This window comes from Sebastes fasciatus, chromosome 13, assembly GCF_043250625.1.
Source record: "Sebastes fasciatus isolate fSebFas1 chromosome 13, fSebFas1.pri, whole genome shotgun sequence".
NCBI lineage: Eukaryota > Metazoa > Chordata > Actinopteri > Perciformes > Sebastidae > Sebastes > Sebastes fasciatus.
In genome coordinates this window covers 25,134,258-25,155,309 of record NC_133807.1, presented here as the reverse complement: position 1 = coordinate 25,155,309, position 21,052 = coordinate 25,134,258, and the positions used below count along the sequence as shown (strand labels likewise).

The window sequence follows — 21,052 nt, the reverse complement described above, 5'->3', positions numbered from 1 at the left end:
ATTACAAGCTCATAATCACAGTAGAAACCTAAAGGCAAAGTTACCGCAGTGCATTAACATAATTTAAGGAAGTAAAAGTGATTTAATAATGGATATTCGGAGCTTAATGTATAATGAGCCTAATTATAATAATAAATCCAGAGCAAAATATCGACTAGGCGGTTTTCAAAAGGCTGCCGGATGTAACACAGATAGGAAAAAGGTCATTAGTAGAACCACTAATGTGTCTGCTGCATTCTTCTCCCCTCACACACACTTTACTTCTAATAACAAAAGTTTAGTTTAACATACAGCTATATGGGAGGGAAAAAAAGTGCATCTTTAATCACATGGTCCACTTTATTGATTTCCACACAGCAATGACCAAAGAAAACAGACACTGTACAAGGAGAAATACATATTTACTGAATAATATATAAGAAAGAAATGGATTTAAAAGCTGGAGGTGACGATTGTGATCAACTGAGCTAACAAAGAAACGAGGTGCAACGACGTGGGCCCACCCAGAATGTGTGTCAGAGTTCATCCAGCTGAGCCGGGTCAATACTCCACACAGAGAGATTAAGGCAACCCTGAATGCATGCTCCATTCATACTGCTCAGCAGGATACGGCGTGGAAATACTGTGGTTCACATGGACATTAAACGACCGAAGTGTTGCTATTTACCACTGAAACGCATGTCAGATACACTTAAATCACTGTGAACATTTCATTTAGCTGGAAAGAATCTCAGCCTCTGACAGAATGATGGAAACTCAGGATATGGTCACATTACCACCACTACTACTACTTCTGATGAATGAGATTATGTGTACATTCTCCAAATCTTCACAGTAAATAGTGACTATTAATATACATGTGTATAGTCTGGCGTGTATTAAGTGTGTTTAAAATGTTTTATGTTACATAACATTCTCAATTTACAAACATAATTTTTTCTTGACGATTTATATTCAGTCCTCTGATAATTAATACTTTTTGGCTTCATCATCTTAATATTCTTTTCCAGAACAACAATATATATATATAGTTCTTGTCCTTTTTCCCTCCTCTCTCTGTCCTCAAGGGTCAGAGGTCACGATGGCACAATAACATCACATCAGCTTCCTGTCGGGGTGATCAGAGGCCCGTCCGGAGCGTTGGTGTCGCACCTCCAGGTGTTTGCTCTGAACGCGGTCAAAATGCTGCAGCAGCTCGTCGTAATCCATCAGAGCGTGAGAGGCACGTTTGGACGCCGCTTGCCCTTTCGAGTCCATGTACTTGGACTCGTCCACAGTCCTCATGAGCTCTGGGTTGGGGACGCAGCGCAGGCGGTGTGAGAGCAGCTGGAAGGCCTGGCTCTGCGGCAGCAGCATCAGCAGGCCGTACAGCGCCTTTATCAGGTACGGGTTGTTCTCCACGTCCAGGAGCTGCAGGCGCAGGTAGGTGAAAATGGGGCTTTCGATGAGCTGCACCAGCTTGTCGACTTCCATCAGGAAGTCCACCGTCACCTCCAGATCCCCGAACTTCTGGATGAGGTCGTAGGCGTGCTTGTAGTTCTGCGTGAGGAAGCAGAGCGACACAGTGGCCACGGGGTTGTGGCACCAGGAGCGATACAGGCAGCAGAACAGAGCGCAGCTCTCCGGAGTGCGAAGGTCTTTCAGCTGGTTGCGCAGCTGGAAGAGCTCGGCCGAGGTGAGCAAGATGGTGTTGAGCGTCTGAACCATGGTGGAGGCGAATTTGAGATCCTCCTCCTTCAGCAGGATGTCGGCCATGGAGTGGAAGATGTTCTCGGCGTGAAGCAGCAGACAGAGCTGCCTGATGATAAACGCCCCTCTGTTCTCCAGCAGCTTCCTCTCCAGGCTGAAGCGTTTCAGCAGGTTGATCATAAACTTGTAGAAATAGGAGTTCATGCTGGGAGTGGAGGGGGACGAGTCCGCTGCTTTGGGCTGCTGTCCCGTCTTGGCGCTCTCCGGGACCTTGAGCTCCAGTTTGTTGTCGGTGCTGTCGCAGGAGCCGACTTGGTCCGTCTGGCCGGCGGGAGACGACGCTATCTCAGCCAACACCTCCAGATCTTTCAGTATCACCTCGTCCGACTCGTCCGACAGCGTTTTCAGCAGCATGGGAAACAGGCTGTCTGTGTGGCGGAACATTTTGCGCGGCGTCTTGATGTAGAGGTGGTAGAGCCATTTGAGCACGGCTATGCGGGTCATCATGCCAGTTGAGGAGTCGTGGAGGTGTCGGTCCAACACCTGAACGATACCGTCCAGGTCCAGAGTCACCTGAGGCCTGTCGGCGCTCGCTGGAGTGAAGAAGCTGATGTTACTGAAACCGACAGATTCTTGCGATGCGTTGAGCATATCGTTGCCGTCTGCCTCCGTCTTAGGTTGGCCGTCTTCCCTGGACGGCGACCCCGCACTTCCATTTTTCGCCTCTTCATCCTCGTCATCCTCAGGCGTCACCAGCTTCATCAGACTGTGATTACAGGCGCTGGCTGCTTCTTTGGTGTTCTTCTTTCTGTCGTCGTAGGAGAGGCACGGCAGCACCGCGGTCAGGATGCCAGAGGAGTACGGCAGAACCACTCTGCCCGCCAGCTGGATGAACTCTCTCATCCAGGTCATCGCCGTCAGCTGGATCAGGTCGTTGGTGAGCTTCGCTTCATCCGCGACCTGGCAGTGGATGACGAGGATGTTGGCCATCTCCGCGAACTTCACGCTGGACGGCGTCTTCTTAATCTCCTTCAGAAACTCCCCGAGCACCACCTCGCACGTCCTGCGGATCTCCTTGCTGTTGTCGCCCAGAATCTGGAAGAGCCCGTCCAGGATCTCGGGGAGGTAGTCCAACAAATTGATGTCCGGCACCGACTCCAGGACGTGGATCCAGGATATAATAAACTGGCGAGCGTATTGGTTATTGGAGTAGATTCTCTCTCTGAGCAGGGGCACAAACGCCACCAAGTCAAACTTGTTGCTTTCTGTCACGATGTCCTTCAGGAGTCTGTCCAGGAGTTCAGACCCGCTCTTCACATTGGGGTCTGGGTCTGCCGCCAGCTTGCTGAGCCCGTCAAAGAGGAGGTTGAAGTGGGGCAGCACAGCCCCCCTGGCCACCTTCACTATGTTATACAGAGCCTCGCAGGCGTAGTAACGCAAACGGCTGTCTGAGTCATTAAAGCACGTGAGGACAGGCTCAATGAGCTCCTTCAGATACAGACCTGAGTCTTTGCCCAGGGCGATGGAGCAAGCTGCCAGGCCAATGAGACCCCCTTTACGGCTGTGGGGGTGCTGGGAAAGAGCAAACTCCGAGGCCAGGATCTGGATGACATGTCTGATCTGAGTGGAGTTGTTCTGAGCCACAAACTCCCGAACCAGCTTCTCAATCTCTAGAGCTGCGACTTTCCTCTTCTCGTACAGTTTGTCATTCAAAGCTCGGACGATGTTCGGCGTCAGAGGAGAAAAGTCCTTTTCTGTGTTCATGTTAGCAGCTGTAGTTGTACCGGATCCTTTCTACTTAACTACGCGTTCATACGAGATAAAAAACAGCACGTATTTATGTTGAATTATCAGAGAAAACATCTGTTTCACTCGCAGAAACAGGAAGCTTTGTAATAAAGCGCAGCTGACCGGTTACATCCGCCGGAAATACGTCACGGTTGCTACATTTATTTAGGTCCCGCTTCAAGAGGAAACCGTGAGCTCAAATCAGCTGCAGCTTCACCTCTTGAATTAAAAAAATATATATATTTATTGCCTTTATTTCACAGACTGGTCATACAGGTTAAATTACAAAAACATGTGCAAAACTGTAAAAGGATCAACAAGACAAAATAACAGATGCCAGGGGATAAACAGCTTACAAGTACAAAGCCAGGGAAAATAAACATTTAGATAAATATATTAAAGGAGGTGCATAAAGTTACCGTCTTAATAGCTTTTTTGTTTCGGAGGAGAGAATCAATTTAATGTATTGTTTGGTTTCATCTTCAAATACAAAAAATGAAGGTTTAGATTTACTAAATTTGGCTTCATGTATTTGAAATTTAGCTAAGAGAATAATCAGATTAATAATATAATGTTCTTTGATTGTACTGTTGCCTCTTGAATTTTATTATCTTTAGCTGGTGAAGATGGTTGTCACAGACAGTATTACAGGCTGTGTCAGCTCTGTCCACAGAGACAGGTGGAGACAGAGCAACATTTCCTGCTACAATGTAGCACATAATATGAAGAAATTAGGAAAAAAAAATTAAATGTAAACTCCAAGATTTTGATTCCCTCTCTGACCTAAATAAATTACAACATCTACTTGGAGGAAATGGTGTTTGGTGATTTATGTTAAATTATTACAGAAAACACAACTGTTTCACTCGCAAACCAGGAAGCTTTGTGGCTTATTTATTTATTTATGCATTTCTTTTTTTGTTCCTTTAATTATTTTCTACCCTCTTTTATTTTTGTTATTATATTATTTTTTTTATAATTTAAGTTATCTTTCCTATCCAATTGTGCCTTGTATGTTAGAAGTATTGAGATTAGATTACAATGCCTTAATGTTTGTAAATGAATTATCTTCAATAAATAAATAAAAAATAATAATAAATAAATAAAAACTTAAATAAATAAATAAATAAAGCGCAACTAACCGGGTACATCCGCCGGAAACACGTCACGGGTTGCTACATTTATTTAGGTCCCGCTTCGTGGAGAAACCCGTGAGCTCAAACTGGCAGCAGCTTCGCCTCTTGTATTGTTTTGTTTTATCTTCTAGCTGGTTGTCTCAGACGGTTTTAAAGATGTCGAGCCGTCTTCCCTTTCACTCGCAGCTCTCCTCCATCCTGGAGACGATGGCCCGGTCCGCTCTGAGTCAGATCTGCAAGCTGGTGGACGAGGACTCTGCGGAGCTCCGGCTGGGTCTGTCTCAGCTCCTCGGTGCTAACTCCGCTCTGGAGGAGCAGGTGACCGGTCTGGAGAGCGAGCTGGCGGCCACCGGGAGAAGCGACGAGCCGCCCGGGTCGTTGTGTAAAAGTTATCGCAGCGTAGGTGTACAAACTGTCTGCCACAGAGACGGGGACGCTCATGGTACTTCTGTTTACACTGTGACCAACAAGCTCACATGGTTTGAATAGAGAGAGACCATCTGCATTGTTTCTGATGTGTTGTTCTCTTATTGTTTGACTTCCCTTCAGTGTCTGGGTCGCCCACCATAGAGGGGATCTTTGGAAAAGACTGGTGCATGAATCTGTGGAAAGACAGAGACCCTTATAGTCTGCAGAGAGACTCCCCACAGTCCTCTGAGGAGGTAAGAAGAAGATGTTAGAGCAATAAACAAGTGTTTACAGGCTTCCAACATGCAGTAGAGCAGCTAATATGCAGGTTTAAATGTAAAGTATTCAAACTAATCATAAAAAATGCCCTTGTTCTTCTTGTTGCAATGGAAAACTCTGCAAATGCATATTGAAAAGTAACCATAATTGAGGGAGAGAGTGTATAGATGTCCTGATAAATGTCTGAACCATGTTATTTATGTTATAAATGTGTATATTCATGTCGTTATATAATGTCAATATTCAACAAATTTAGGAAATACAAATTCAGGAAAATAATATTGTATATAATGTAAATAAAACCACAGGAAATAATGGTAAAAGCATCTCAAAAACCGTACACCTTGGAATAATAATTTAATATTAATATGCAAGTGAAAACAACACATACTGTATGTGACATCAAGGGCTGCATTTAACAATGTTAAGTTTTTTTGACAAATCAATAAATCATAAAATATAAGAAATCCTACAACTTTTGTCTATAAAACATCTAATAAAGAATAAGTCTGAAGTAAAAAAAAAACCTGGGTGTTATTCCTAACTCTGGGCTGAATTTTAAATCACATAACAACATTACAAAGATGGCTTTTTATCATTTAAGAAATATTGCAAGAGTTCAACCCTACCCCTCTTTGGAAAATGCCAAAAATTTGACCCATGCTTTTGCATTTTCTTGTCTAGATTACTGTAATGCACTCTATACTGGGTTACCTAAAAAACATTAAAAGGCTGCAACTTGTACAAAACACAGCAGCAAGAATTTGAACAAAAAACAGGAAAAGAGAACATATTACACCAGTACTAGCGTTACACTGGCTACCTGTAACGTTAACCTTAAATGGTGTAGCACCTTCACACATCTCCTATTGTTTATCTAGGTATGTTCCAAACTGTTCCCTTAGGTCATCTAACGCTGATTTGCTCAATGTACTAAAAATGACTTACAAACAGGTGAAGCAGCCTTCTGTTGTTATGTACCAAGGGTTTGGTACAAACTCCCAACACAAATAAGACAAGCAACTTCTGTTGATAACTTTAGGAAAAAGCTCAAAACTTATTTTCCATTATTGTTATTGTTTTATATTTTTTATGTTTTTTCCAACCATCTGTCCAAAACCCAGAGAGATTTAATTTACAAAGCTATAATGAAGAGAGAAGCAGCAAATCACCACATTTGAGAAGCTGGAACCAGAGAAGCTTTTTACCTTTTTTCCTTGATTATTGACATAAAGAATTAATCAATTATCAAAATTGCTGCCGATTAATTTTCCGCCGTTTGACTACTCGACTGATCATTTCAGCTCTAGTCTTGTAAAGCATTGCTGTCACAGAAAATGTTCCTGAACACTTTAACATTTTGACTTTTTCCATTTTTTTTTCAGTATGTGGCGACGCTGTCCAACCAAATCACTGTGACTGAGATCAAAGAGGAGGATGTGGAGGACGTGACTAGCAGCTTCCAGCAGGAAACACTCAGTATGGAAGGTGAGAGAGTGAAGGAGCGTTGGCATGAAGGAATACACAACGCAGATGTAACCGCTTTAGATGCTTTTAGAGTGTTTTGACTTTGTATTTTTATGCAACAGAACATGAAGAAAGCATGGCTGAGGAGCCAGAGCTACTGTCAGTCGGTTACTCGGCCGATGGCAGCGCTTGCAGCCTGTCAGTTTATCAGGCTGGAGAACCGGTTGTGTGTGCAGGTGGTGTTGAAGAACCGACCGTGCAGCTGATATCCATTAGTGACACAGAGGAGACCTTCAGCACTCACATCATTCCAATTGAAGAGGAGGAGGAGGATGACTATGATTTACAATTCGTTGAAGAAAGTCATCAAGAGCCACTGATGAACTCTGCAGGTGGACCCAGCCACGACAAACTGCACACTTTATCTGCAGACGACTGTGAAAACAGCACTGCTCTGGAGAAAGATTCACACTTTAATATGCTTAATGTAGAAACCGCCAGAGATCCAGACAAAAACAAGTTCACTTGTCAAATATGTGACCGGACGTTCTTCCACAAGGGCACTCTAACGCTACACATGAAGTCACACAAGTCCAACTTTTGCCACATTTGTAAGCAACATTTTCATTACAAGAACAAGTTCAAGTCTCACACCTGCGTGCCTCAAGTCCTCTCTCAGACAGACAGTAAGTCATGTGAGGTCTGCGGGAAGACCTTCGCAAACCCATCGGCTCTGAGTATTCACTACCTCATCCACACGGGAGAGAAACCACACACGTGCGGCCTATGTGGGAAAGGGTTCAGCCAGAAAGGCAATCTGAAGTGTCACCTCCGTATCCATACTGGAGAGAGACCGTACCACTGTGGTAAATGTGGGAAGACGTTCACGCAAAAGGTCAACCTCAACCATCATTTACTGGCACACAGAAACAATGAGATCCCATAGATAGGAGACACCTTAAAGGTTTAAAGGGTAACTTTGGTATTTTTCAACCTGGACCTTATGTTCCCATGTTGTGGTGACTAATAGGGACAACATTTCTGAAATTGGTCCAGTATTGAGGGAGAGCGCTGTAGACGGCAGCTGCTCAAAGGCTACAATATGGTGCTATTGGGGCAAGCTGGCACCGTCATTTACGTCCACTAAACCTGCTTGTTTTTTGCCATTACAGGCTCTGATTGTTATTTTAAGTGTCTGACATTATAGAAAGAGTCTCGCTCAAGGAGAAGTCTCGTTTTGAAATCTAGCCAGGTGACTTGTTTCCGGAAGACTACAGAAAGCGTAGCTTAGTGTCAGCTAAAATATTTTCAGTGTCATGGCTGAATATTTAGATGATTTCCACAATGTGGATGAGGTCTTTGAATTCGACGGCTGCCCATATTTATTTGAGCCAAAGTATACGGATATTCAGATTTCACAACGAGACTTCTCCTTAAGCGGGACTTGGACACAAAAACAAACAGACCTGATCAAGCGCAAGGTAAGAACATTTTTTTATTTCTCTGTAGGGTCCTTTCCTTAATGTTGTCAGACACTTATAAGAACAATCTGCCAAAGACATAGTGGACGTAATGGTACATTGATGCTGCTCACTTGCCCGCGCGGCTTGTTTCGCAGCTGCCGGTTATAGCGTTCTCCAAGAAAGAAAAAAACAGCACTTTAGGTGGACGTAAATGACGTTGCTAGCTTGCCCCAATAGCACCACATTGCAGCTGCCATCTACAGCGCTCTCCCCCAATACTGGACCAGTTTCAGAAAATGTTGTCCCAATTAGTCACTTAGACACAAAAACATGTGAAAATAGGGTCCAGGGGCCTCATTACATAAACTTCCTATCTTATCTCAGTTTAGGATGACATTTTGGATGTTTGGTATTACAGTAGCATGTTTACTAACTGCATTAAATCCTATTTTATCTTAGGATAAGAATTTTGCTATTACAGAAGCGTCCTAACTTACAGATTTCCCAAGTTAGGAATACTAAGTTAAGACGTCCTGAATTCAAAATAACTGCCAAAAATGGCAGCAGAACTGTTGCTAGATCTGCAATGACAATGAAGATGGGGAACGACGTGAACAGCGAAATATAATGATTGAAAGGCGATTAAAATTGTATGACACAATTCCCAGGCCATGTATTAATGGGTATATATATATATATATATATATATATCAACTGCCAAGACAATTAATTAATTAATTGTTTAATTGATAAAAAAAGGTGGTGTTTCCTCTCCTCCACCATTTACGAGTCATGCGTCCAACTCCTCGTAACAAAAGTTGAACGCCCGTCTTTGATATCTTGTCTTGTCCATCTCGAGTAGCCTACCAGCGGTGCATTCTTATCAAAGATACAGGCATGACAGGACCTGTGCTGATTAAAGAATCAAATGTACAGTTAGGATATCTTAAGATAAGATAGCAGGTCTGAGATAGGATAGGACACAGTCATGACTTTAGGAATTGCTTCTGTAATAGAAAGATAGGATTTTTCTTTGAAACACAGAAGTTACCCTCTAAAACCTGTCAGGGACTGAATAGCTTTATTTATCTGAATGCGTCATGTGCTACTTCTCACATTAGTGTCAGGGTAGATGTCTTTAATAACTTGTAGTCTGTACGGTAGTACTTTTAATAAAGTTTTTTCCATTTATTTAAGCGGTAAGCACGTCGGTGTTTTAGTTGTTTGTGTCTTTACAATAAAACACATGAATTGCCATTTGAATAAACCTTTATTTGATATAACTCCTTTTTTAAAGTATGAATTATTTTTTTGTCTAATCTAAACCAAAGTTGCCTTGAACTTAAAGTTTTTAAGCCTTTACAACTTTGACAGTCTGAACAATGAACATGTGATGGGGCTGGAAGGAGCATGCAGGTGTGAGATTTCTTTCTTGGGCAGTTCAGTGTGGTCTGTTCAGGGGATCATCTGTCAGGCAAAATAGCTGCGTAGTACATATTGGTCTGTGTAGGTGAGATGACGGTTCAGTACAGAATAAAATATATGATTTCTTGAACAGAAATGATTCACATTTAGAAAAAAAACACAGAAATTTGGCTTGACTGTACATTGACAACACAATTTTTATGATGCAGCCATACAAATACATTTATTTCAAACAGTAACACCATTTCAACAACACTTTAAACAGTCGTGTTTTTTCAAAGAGACAGTTAAATACCAAGAAAAGAGGCATGACGTGTGAAATATAAAGCAGTGGTGAGACTTGTTTGACTTCTACATTGTTGTGAAGAGGTAGTTCTGAAGGTTTATGCTACATGTGTGCAAACAATGGAGCACTTGTCCAAAGTAAGTATTTTGGCATTATTTGACACAGGCCTTTTGTGGCATGAAATATATGAAACTGAGGTATAATACGTTACCCCTAACCGTATGACAACATGCAGAGTATAAAGTGGAAGTATTTTTGTCACAGCAAATATGTCATCTGATCCATGACGCTTATCAATACTGATGTGAAACTGACTTTAAAGGAACAGTGTGTAACATTTCGGGGATCTATTAGCAGAAATGGAATATAATATTCATAACTATGAAACTAAGAATCGTGTTTTCGTTAGTTTAGAATGAGCCCTTCATATCTACATAGGGAGCGGGTCCTCTTCATGGAGTACACCATGTTTTTACAGCAGTCCAGAACGGACAAACCAAACACTGGCTCTAGAGAGAGCCTTTCGTGTTTTTAAGTTAGCTGAAGGTCACCGTAGTTCTCCGACACGCTTGTGAAACTGTGGTAACGTGAGCCGCAGAGTTCAAAACCGTGGTACCACCAGCCGCCGTCTGACTGCTATTGCTCCTTAAGGCTCTGACACACCAAGCCGACGGTCGGCCTTCCGTGACCCTCTGTCGGCCTAGTTTTTTTCAGTGTATCCCGCACCGCCGGCTCTAGTCTGCCCGTGTTGGAGTTTTTTCGTCTGATTCAGCATGTTGAATCAGCGGCGGTGGCGGTGGCGGAGGCTGTCGGTGAGAGAAATCACTCTGATTGGTGGTTCAGCTTAAAGGAATCAGTGCACGAGAAGAGAAACGGACGTGAGGAAAGCTAGCCAACGAGTAAAGTCAAGAGGAAAAACACCGAAGGCCCTTCTCATTGTTCATCTTCATCTCATCTGATCATCCTAATACATGGATATTTTCACAGTGACATGGCCATCTGGTCGACAGACGCTGCTTTGTTTCATGTACTACCGCCGCCTGCTGGTATGGAGAGCTATTTCATCTCACGCAGACGTTGAATGTACGTAGTAGTTGGCTGTCGGCTTTAGTCTTTGTGGTGTGTTCCAGTGCAACTTTTTGGCCAAAACAAAAACGACGTGAGGTAACGTAACTGGTGGCCTTTGTCGCCGCTTGTTCTTTGATGTCGGGTTGGTGTATCTGGGCCCTAAAGTAGTGTTATTATGGTGACGACCTCTGAGCAAGGCGAACGGCGTTACCGCGGTTTTGCACTCGGCGGCTCACATTACCACAGTCTCAGTGAGGGGAGGGGTATTCAGTTGGATGCAATCTGCAACCACACCACTAGATGTCCCCAAATCCTACATACTGTACCTTTTTAAAGGCTTGTTGAGGGCATCACAAATTTAACAATGAACCCCCTAAATAAACTGAATCCCAGCAATTCAAATAGTAGACTACAAAGGACGTAATATTCTCTGTACCCTTGTTTGGCTGCTGCAGCATTTCTCTTAGCAATAAAGCTAAAAACACATCAAACAAACTAAGATTTTACAGCAGCACCGTTAACCATACAGGCTATAAAATAAGCCTTTCTTTGACAAGATGGGAGTATTTCAAATCTTGAGTTTCGTATAGACACGTTGTAACACTTTGAGTAATACAGAGAGCACTTCAGTAGAAGTAGCAGATCAGAGTTAGACGTGCGGTTTGATCAGTCAATTGAAACACTGGTGGTGATTTAAACCGTACTTGTATGCATAACATTTCCCACAATCCACACAGCTGTAAGGCTTTTCGCCGGTGTGTGTTCGCAGATGTATGTTCAGAGAGCTCTTCTGGGAGAAGCTCTTGCCACAGTCTGGACAGCTGTAGGGCTTCTCCCCCGAGTGCACGCGCTGGTGCAGCTTCAGGTACGTTTTCTGAGCAAACCGCTTCCCGCAGACCGTGCAACTGAACGGCTTCTCGCCAGAGTGTCGCCGGATGTGGACTTTCAAACTGCTCAAATAGTTGAATAGTTTCCCACAGAATAAGCACTCGAACCGCTTAATCGGCTTCACAGTTTTTGACTGAATCATGAGTTCTTTGGTTGCATTCATGTGCATACTGTTCGTGTAGTCTATAGAGTAGTCGGCGGTGACTGAGGGAGGATGTGTGTTGTCAACCAGAGTGCTCATTGTTGCGTCGTCTATCAGCTTGTCCATAATTGTTGGCTGAGTGCGTTGTAGTGCTTGACTGTCGGCCGTCATGGGGAAGTTATTTAACTCCCCGGAGTGAAGCTGCAGCTCATCGACAGATCTGTGAAGCATGCTGTCCTCGTCAAAAATCCCAACAACTGTCGAATGAGAACAAAAGCAGTTAAATCACAGAAACTATCTGGATTATAATGATTAGATTAGATTTAAATCCAATCTTACTTTTTCTGTTATCTGTGAGCCTCATGTGCTGGCCAATAGGATGGTCATCATATATCTCCTCCTTGACAAAGATGAGATCAGGCTCTCTCTCCATTAGGTCTATTGCCTGCCAACAAGACATGTGACAAATCAGCTTTGAACACATCATTCGGTCAGACTGCATTGGAAACCAGTTGGTGGATGAGTCACTGACCTGCGGCCCCATGCTCGTCATAGCAGCAGGCTCCACCGTCTCTTTCCTTTGAGAGGGGAGTTTCTCTTCTCTCCACAGATCCATGCACCAGTCCTTCCCAAAAACTCCATCGATGGCTGGAGCAGGCTGCTGCTGTTCTGGAAGAAGAAGCAGATGTGAACCTCCTATAGATGGTAATCAAGATCTAATAAAAGTTAACAGCATTCATGTTGAGTTTTTAGACTGGATGTTAAGAGCTGACCAATGCAGATCTGGATATACAGTAACTGAGTATATATATATATATATATATATATATATATATATATATATATTTATACGGTGTGTGTGTATATATATATATACACCTTGTGTAAACACATACAGTAGTGTGTGTGTGTGTGTATATATATACACACACACACACACAAATATATTTATACAGTGTGTATATATATATATACATCTTGTGTACACACATACAGTGTGTGTGTGTGTGTGTGTGTATATATATATATATATATACACATAAAACACACACACACACACACACACACACACACACATATATATATATATAAGTTTTCAGTTACACCCAATTTATGTTGATTTGACATGGTGTAGCCTACCACATGGTGATATGACTGCATCATTGGAGCTCAATAAATGCAGTCTTGTCCACACATTATGGCCTTGTCTGTTGTATTCCTTCTCATTATCAAATGTAATCTGTAGGCCAACAGATTCATCAATTGGTTTTAATGTAGCATACTGTATGTGTGCAATATTATATTTGTGCACAATTTGATTTGTATAAATAGCTATATAAGAAGTCTTTTATTAACCATGTAATGCAATGCATACACAAATTTGAAGTGGTATATATATATATATATATATATATATATATATATATATATACATACATACATCTAAATATATCCAAGACACATGCGATGATCATGTCATGCAACAGCTGAAACGGGGTACTGGCACCTTTTTTTGGTAGCTGCAGTCTTCTCTAAAGCTAACTAAGTCTACATAAAGCTAACCAGACTGGTTAGCTTTATGTAGACTTGTCGGCTTTATGTAGACTAGTCAGCTTTATGTAGACTTGTTGGCTTTATGTAGACTAGTCAGCTTTATGTAGACTAGTCGGCTTTATGTAGACTAGTTGGCTTTATGTAGACTAGTCAGCTTTATGTAGACTTGTCGTTTTTATGTAGACTAGTTGGCTTTATGTAGACTAGTCAGCTTTATTTAGACTAGTCAGCTTTATGTAGACTAGTCAGCTTTATGTATACTGGTTAGCTTTATGTAGACTTGTTAGCTTTATGTAGACTTGTTAGCTTTATGTAGACTACTCGGCTTTATGTAGACTGGTTGGCTTTATGTAGACTTGTTAGCTTTATGTAGACTGGTTGGCTTTATGTAGACTGGTTGGCTTTATGTAGACTTGTTAGCTTTATGTAGACTACTCAGCTTTATGTAGACTTGTTAGCTTTATGTAGACTACTCAGCTTTATGTAGACTTGTCGGCTTTATGTAGACTGGTTAGCTTTATGTAGACTACATAAAGCTAACCAGTCTACATAACCAGTCTACATAAACCTAACTAGTCTACATAACTAGTCTACATAACTGGTCTACATAACTGGTCTACATAACTAGTCTACATAACTAGTCTACATAACTAGTCTACATAACTAGTCTACATAAAGCTAACTAGTCTACATAAACCTAACTAGTCTACATAACTAGTCTACATAACTAGTCTACATAACTAGTCTACATAACAGTCTACATAACCAGTCTACATAAAGCTAACTAGTATACATAAACCTAACTAGTCTACATAACTAGTCTACATAACCAGTCTACATAAAGCTAACTAGTCTACATAAACATAACTAGTCTACATAACTAGTCTACATAACTAGTCTACATAACCAGTCTACATAACCAGTCTACATAAAGCTAACTAGTATACATAAACCTAACTAGTCTACATAACTAGTCTACATAAAGCTAACTAGTATACATAAACCTAACTAGTCTACATAACTAGTCTACATAACTAGTCTACATAAAGCTAACTAGTCTACATAACCAGTCTACATAAAGCTGACTAGTCTACATAAAGCTGAGTAGTCTACATAACTAGTCTACATAAAGCCAACTATCCTGCTGTGACACTGACAGCTCCTACCAGTTAACGGTCTGCTGCCTATAGACTGTCTGTGTAGATGTCGGACCGTGCTGACCTGCTGGGTGTCTGCGGCTGATACTGTTGACATGTCCCGGGTAGGTGTGCTGCTCCCTGGCCGCTCTCAGCTGGACCTCCAGCAGGTAGCATCTCTTCTTCAGCGCCTCGTTCTCCGTCTTGTGCAGCGAGATCTCGGTGTGAAGGACGGAGGAGCATTCATCAGCCAGGCTGCCTATCTCTACCAGAGCAGCCTTCGTCAGCTTATCCAGGACGGCGGCTAGCTGCGCCCGAAAGCTCCGGTTCGTGGTGTCGCACATCATCTCGACAGAGAGGCTGAATATTTAGTAATGTTTGTAGCGGTGTTGATCCTTAATCAGATTATTATGAGGTTCAACGTTAGCTAGAAGGTAGAGACAGTTAGATAGAGCTGAGCCGCAAGGGATTGTGGGTAATGGTGATGTGTTAGTCGCGAACGAGCCGGTTCAAAGAGCCGGCTCTTTTCAGAGAACGATAATGGTACGTGTCCACAGGGGCGTTTTTTATCGCGAGGGGACGCAACGCTTCCCAACATTGGACGCTTGGTGGGCGTGCCGCTAGGGGGTGACACGATAGATGATTGACCAATACTGGGCGGTGACGTTTTCCCGGCTTTATTTCAAATACTTCAGGCTGCACCTGATTGGACAAACGCTTTCCCTTGTGGGCTGTCCAATCCCGGATTTCAAATCAGACCAACATGGAGGCTCGTTTGTAAACTTTCTCTTATTTCACGAAAATAGTTCACCGAAATGTGTTTCTGAAAACATTTGAGGCGAGAAATAATCCATGCAGTTGCTAAATCTGTCTTTATTTTGGATCGACAACGTTTACTTTAAAAGTTTCTCAGGAGTTTAGAGAGGCGGCGGGTCGTGTCGGACGCCCATGGTTTGCATAAAGTAGACTAGCCCTCAACTTTATGCAAATGAGGAGTGGGCGTCGTGACGCTCCGTTTCTCGAATCGCGACGCCATGCTACCAGAATGCATTGCAATGCTGCTTATATAGACAATAAATGGGAAGTGTGGAAACCACGGATCCTGTGGACACGTACCATAAGAGCCGGCTCCCGTCCGAGAGCCGTTTTTTTTTTTCCTTACTTAATTCAAGGCAGAATGATAGGACAATCTTCTCCGCACCACGGGCACTCCATGCACTGACTGTGACTGAATGTTGTATTAATGATGTCCGTGCGACCAATCAGGTGACGAAAGACAAGGATCATACCATCAAGCAGGGAGGGGTGCGCTACCGCTGACGGTCTACAGGAAGAGAGCAGGAGGGAGAGGAGGAGAGAAAGAGAGAGGAGAGCGGTGCGCGTATAGCAGACAAGATGAGTGACAGTTGGAAACGAAACAGCATGTAAAATTACGGAATTCTGGAAATTATAAGGTTTAGTATAATTATATATAATAATTTAGGTGATATATGTGCAAACATACTAATTATAGGTCAAAACAGCGCTAAATTTGGCTGAATTATAAAAGGCAGAAGTGGTAAAATGAAGAGCCGTTTGGGAGCTGAAAGAGCCGGCTCTTCTTGGTGAGCTGAGCCAAATGATGTTGGTCACTAAAAAGAGCCGGAATTCCCATCACTAGTGGGTAACGGTCCCAACGTTTACGAGGAGCACCTGAAGGCAGCACAGTATAACGGTCCAGTGAGAGATTAAAAACGTTAAATGCTTCAGTGGGGATTATAAAAATGTATTTTAAATCATGTAAGTACTATCGTGTATCTTTAATAAAAAGTTCATTAGACCGTTTGTTGACACAGCCCTGTTGTAGTGTAGCTACCATAGACTATATGAATGTTCACTGCCCTCTAGAGGTCACAGGGAGGAACTGCAAAACTACATTACATTGGTTGTATCAGCATTACTGTTATTAAAGGTCCCATATCATGCTTATTTTCAGGTTCATACTTGTATTTTGTGTTTCTACTAGAACATGTTTACAATGTAATGTTCAAAAAACACTATTTTCCTCACACCGTCTGCCTGAATATACCTGTATTCACCCTCTGTATGAAACGCTCCGCTTCAATGGCATTTTGTTGTGTTGATTATTGATTCTCCAACCATTTTCTGGCCTCTAGATTACTGCAACTTTGTTTTTTTTACTTATTAAGTATTGAAAACTATCAATAAAACAAGAGTGCTTTATTGATTAGTTCAGTCATCAGAGTCAGTTCACAGTGTTGTGTTTTTATACTGTAAGCTCCAGTATGTGTGTATTATTTATACTGTAGCACAATATCAAGGGGATTGGTTCAAACTTAGGTAAGCAGCAGATAACATATTGACTCATATTTCCATCACATTTTAATGGTAAAAGCAGGCGATACACACTCGAATCTGGAGCAAAGATAACTTTATTCATTAAAATTTAACAAAATATTTCAATCAAACAGCAGCAGAAGGACATTACATTACATTTGACAGGCCGTTTTAGGTGTTTCCATTTATGAACGTCCCACTAAATGTCGGTACACTTGATTCACTCCCGTACATGTTCAAACTAGGATCTAGATGGACTGCGAGGTGTTTTTTCAGATTACAGTTCTTCGTGAAGCCCTTGCCACATTTAATACAAACAAAAGGTTTTTCTCCGGTGTGTGTACGCTGATGCATGTCGAGAGTGCATTTCTGAATAAAGCCCTTTCCACAAATAGGACAGCGGTAGGGCTTCTCCCCGGTGTGTGTGCGCTGGTGTGTGTACAGATGCCCCTTTTGTGCGTATCTCTTTCCACACAGAGTGCACCTGAACGGTTTCTCTCCCGTGTGACTCCTCTGGTGTATTTCAAGCTGGCTGAAGCATCTGAAGCTCTTGCCGCACTGCAAGCAGCCGAACCTCTTAGCGGCCGAGTTCCTCAAGTTGTGAAGCTTCATATTCCTGAGCACACTTAAGCTTTGGGAGGTGACATTTTGAGCCAGGTTTTTCCCAGCCACTAGGTTTGTGTGTGCGGGTGTGAGCTGTGGGTTCCACTGTGTTTCCCTCCTCCCTGGTCCGGCGAGGGACGGCTGGCTGCTCATGGTCACGAAGCTGTCGATAAACAGAGGCTGCTGACGATCTGCGACGTGTTTGGGACACTGCATCACTTCTGGACTCTTCTGGGTGTCTGTGAATGCTCCCCTTCCTGTTGACAGCATGTGAACATGTTACAATTTTGAATATTATTAAACATAATTACCCTGATGAAGGCTGCAATAAGCTGAATGCATTGGTCTTACAATAGTGTTGCTGAAGTTTTGATCCTTTAAAAGGGAGTGTGTAGGATTTGGCGGCATCTAGTGGTGTGGTTGCAGATTGCAACCAACTGAGTGCCCCTCCGCTCACTCCTCCCTTTCCAAGACCGCGGTAACGTGAGCCATTGAGTGCAAAACCATGGTAATGCCGTTCGCCTCGCTCAGATGCCATCCTTAACATAATAGCACTACTATAGGAGCAACGGAAGTCAGACGGCAGCTGGCGGTACTACGGTTTTGCGCTCTGAGAAAGTGAGATTTTCATGTCTTTTTTTTATTATAAAGCAGGTTTAAGTGCTATATAAATACTGTGAAAGTATTGAAACACTCAATCCATGGAGATATACATACAGCCTGTATTCAAAAACAGTGGTTGTGTTCGAAATTCCACACTAACATGCTATTTAATACGCTAAAACAGTATGAGATATTTCAGTATGTTCAAAACCTTAATATGAAACCAATAATATGCAGATTGCATACTATTTCTGGTGAAATATTTCAGTATGCAACGCTGGACACTACGGCGGCATAAATATCCAACAATGCAATGCAGTAGCGACGACAGTGTTCATAACAGACGTTGACGGACAGCTGTGTAACATCAGTAACGCTTCAATTTAACTGTAAGTTTAAATTTTCACTTTGCTAAGCATAATATATATTTTAAATTAATTCAGACTTTGATTCTCACAAATCATTGTTTGGTCACATGAGGTTGGCACGGGTTACCATGGTTACAACGGCCAAGGAGGCTCTCAGGAAGTGATGACGAAAATTACTGCTCAGTGCGTCCGAAAAGACACATACTACTGTTAATTCACACAAAAGTATGTTGAACGTTAGTACACATATCGAGTATGTAGTGCATAGTATGCAATTTCGGACAAAGCCAGTGTATGTGAATTACATCAGCTGACAGGAACATGGACAAACATGGACCCAAGCTGTTGCCTAGCAACGCAATGCCGTTGAAATGTGCTAAAACAGTGTTTCAGACAGAGGGTAAACAGAGGCATATTCAGACAGACCGACAGACAGTAATATGAAAATAAAGTTTACTTTTTAACATTAGCCTACAGCATGTAAACATGTTCTAGTATGAGCCTGAAAATTAGCATGATATGGGACCTTTAAAGGGCACATATGATGCTCATTTTCAGGTTCATACTTGTATTTTGGGTTTCTACTAGAACATGTTTACATGCTGTTATGTTAAAAAAAACAACTTTATTTTCCTCATACTGTCTGCTTAAATATAACTGTATTTACCCTCTCACTGAAACGCTCCGTTTTAGTACATTTCAATGGAATTGCAACAGAATTGCGTTGCAAGGCAACAGTTTGGGTCCATGTTTACGTCCTGTCAGCTGATGTCACAGGTTTAAAACTGTGAAATGGTCTAAATATTGTAGATTTGTGACATCACAAATGGACAGAAATCCTGACGGCTTGTTTCAAATGCAGAGTTTCTGAATACGGGCTGTGTGTATTTCCCTGTGGATTAAGCATTTCGATACTTTCACAGTATTTATATAGAACTTGAACCTGCTTTATAATATAAAAGACATGAAAATGTAACTTTTTACAATATGGGACCTTTAATACTCACTGTTTTCACTTGTCCTAACATGTTCACAGTCTCTGTTGTCCACCTCTGATGGCTCCTCCTTCACCACTATCAGCTCAGGCTGCTCTTTCAGTTGGAGCTATAGTGAGAGAACAGTATGAATTGCACCTGTTACAAATGAAGGTACAATATAGTGACATAATATGATCAGTGCAGGACTTACTTCAACTATGGCATGCTCTTCACCTTGAAGATGATGCCACTTGCTCATCTCAGTGGAGGAACTTTCCCATGGACTTTCACTAGGATGCAATAAACTTATGTTAGGGCTGATGAGCAAAGACAGTCATGCATATTAACATACTGCCTACCTACAGGCTACACACAAGAGCCCTACCTTTTTAGAACAGGTATCGTCCTGTCAGGCTCCAGTATCTCGTCCTCCACCACCGAGCATGCTGCTGCTGCTGCTGCTGCTGCGTCCTCCTGAAGCTGCAGCTGTCTGCCTCCTTGAGCGATATAAAGCAGTTTCTCCATCAGCTGCAGTTTCTCTGTCAGCGAGGAGATCTCGTTCCGCCCTCGAGTTATTTCAATCTTCAGCATCTTCGACTCGATCTCCACCAGTTTGCTGATTTCCATCACAGCTGTTTTGGATAACGCGTCCATGATGGAGACGAGCTGCGTCTGGAAAGAGAAGACTGTCGACATGTTCCTTCCTCTTTCTGTTGGGGTTGGACACCCAGATGCTCACGGACAAGTTGATGCAGTCTAAGAAGTCTCACTGTACGATATAGTTAATAATACAGGAGACTTAGCTGTGTGTGTGTGTTCATACCCACAAGATGAGTGTCTCTCTTCAAAACTCAAGTGGTTGAACCGGATGCAGTATCTCCCTCTTCCGGCTAGGAGGACGCATAGCAACCGTTACTATCAGAAGAGCCGTTTATAAAATAAAACATCTGTCTGGAGCCGCAAAACAACAATCTGAGATTTCCAGAATAAAGTCATAACTTTATGAGAAAAAAGTTGTAATATTACAAGAATAAAGTCATAACTTTACGAGAAAAAAAGTCATAATATTACAAGAATAATATAACTTTACGAGAAAAAAGTCGGAATATTACGAGAATAAAGTCATAACTTTACGAGAAAAAAGTCGTAATATTATGAGAATAAAGTCATAACTTTACGAGAAAAAAAGTCATAATATTACAAGAATAATATAACTTTACGAGAAAAAAGTCGGAATATTACGAGAATAAAGTCATAACTTTACGAGAAAAAAAGTCATAATATTACAAGAATAATACAACTTTACGAGAAAAAAGTCGGAATATTACGAGAATAAAGTCATAACTTTACGCGAAAAAAGTCGTAATATTACGAGGATAAAGTCATAACTGTGATGGAATAATTGATACACAAGTTAACTTTGGAAGGGAGAGGT

The 21,052-nt window shown here is 42.0% G+C and overlaps 4 protein-coding genes across 5 annotated transcripts; 1 reads left to right on the top strand and 3 right to left on the bottom strand.

Moving 5' to 3' along the window:
• Positions 1-320: 320 nt before the first annotated feature.
• vac14 (vac14 homolog (S. cerevisiae)) lies at positions 321-3,618 on the bottom strand. Its single transcript, XM_074656416.1, has one exon. The coding sequence runs from the start codon at positions 3,451-3,453 to the stop codon at positions 1,096-1,098; it is 2,358 nt and encodes a 785-aa protein (XP_074512517.1). The 5' UTR covers positions 3,454-3,618; the 3' UTR covers positions 321-1,095.
• Positions 3,619-4,593: 975 nt separating this feature from the next.
• LOC141780946 (uncharacterized) lies at positions 4,594-9,503 on the top strand. 2 transcript variants are annotated; one of them, XM_074656419.1, is made up of 5 exons: positions 4,594-4,688; positions 4,800-5,055; positions 5,163-5,275; positions 6,686-6,788; positions 6,890-9,503. In XM_074656419.1, exons 2-5 carry the CDS (start codon positions 4,821-4,823, stop codon positions 7,711-7,713), a joined length of 1,275 nt encoding a protein of 424 aa, XP_074512520.1. In that variant the 5' UTR covers positions 4,594-4,688; positions 4,800-4,820; the 3' UTR covers positions 7,714-9,503. The 2 variants fall into 2 exon arrangements, with proteins under 2 accessions (XP_074512520.1, XP_074512519.1); XM_074656418.1 differs by having other exon boundaries at positions 4,629-5,055.
• On the bottom strand, positions 9,482-15,372 carry LOC141780950 (uncharacterized). The gene is made up of 4 exons (XM_074656422.1): positions 14,815-15,372; positions 12,572-12,708; positions 12,379-12,484; positions 9,482-12,296 (listed from the first exon to the last, which is right to left on the bottom strand). Exons 1-4 carry the CDS (start codon positions 15,074-15,076, stop codon positions 11,680-11,682), a joined length of 1,122 nt encoding a protein of 373 aa, XP_074512523.1. The 5' UTR covers positions 15,077-15,372; the 3' UTR covers positions 9,482-11,679.
• A 1,771-nt stretch (positions 15,373-17,143) lies between these two features.
• Positions 17,144-20,521, bottom strand: LOC141780949 (uncharacterized). Its single transcript, XM_074656421.1, has 4 exons — positions 20,003-20,521; positions 19,829-19,907; positions 19,648-19,744; positions 17,144-17,926 (listed from the first exon to the last, which is right to left on the bottom strand). Exons 1-4 carry the CDS (start codon positions 20,311-20,313, stop codon positions 17,238-17,240), a joined length of 1,176 nt encoding a protein of 391 aa, XP_074512522.1. The 5' UTR covers positions 20,314-20,521; the 3' UTR covers positions 17,144-17,237.
• Between the last annotated feature and the right edge of the window lie 531 nt (positions 20,522-21,052).

Excerpts from the sequence above, each read along its gene's own strand:
- vac14 (XM_074656416.1), bottom strand. The coding sequence starts at position 3,453 with ATGAACACAGAAAAGGACTTTTCTCCTCTGACGCCGAACATCGTCCGA.
- LOC141780946 (XM_074656418.1), top strand. The coding sequence starts at position 4,770 with ATGTCGAGCCGTCTTCCCTTTCACTCGCAGCTCTCCTCCATCCTGGAG. Across the intron at positions 5,056-5,162 it reads CAGAGACGGGGACGCTCATG|TGTCTGGGTCGCCCACCATA; the intron begins GTACTTCTGTTT and ends ACTTCCCTTCAG. Across the intron at positions 6,789-6,889 it reads GGAAACACTCAGTATGGAAG|AACATGAAGAAAGCATGGCT; the intron begins GTGAGAGAGTGA and ends TTTATGCAACAG.
- LOC141780950 (XM_074656422.1), bottom strand. The coding sequence starts at position 15,076 with ATGATGTGCGACACCACGAACCGGAGCTTTCGGGCGCAGCTAGCCGCC. Across the intron at positions 12,485-12,571 it reads TGACGAGCATGGGGCCGCAG|GCAATAGACCTAATGGAGAG; the intron begins GTCAGTGACTCA and ends TCTTGTTGGCAG. Across the intron at positions 12,297-12,378 it reads GCTCACAGATAACAGAAAAA|TTGTTGGGATTTTTGACGAG; the intron begins GTAAGATTGGAT and ends CTCATTCGACAG.
- LOC141780949 (XM_074656421.1), bottom strand. The coding sequence starts at position 20,313 with ATGTCGACAGTCTTCTCTTTCCAGACGCAGCTCGTCTCCATCATGGAC. Across the intron at positions 19,745-19,828 it reads AAGAGCATGCCATAGTTGAA|CTCCAACTGAAAGAGCAGCC; the intron begins GTAAGTCCTGCA and ends CTCTCACTATAG. Across the intron at positions 17,927-19,647 it reads TGTTAGGACAAGTGAAAACA|GAAGGGGAGCATTCACAGAC; the intron begins GTGAGTATTAAA and ends TGCTGTCAACAG.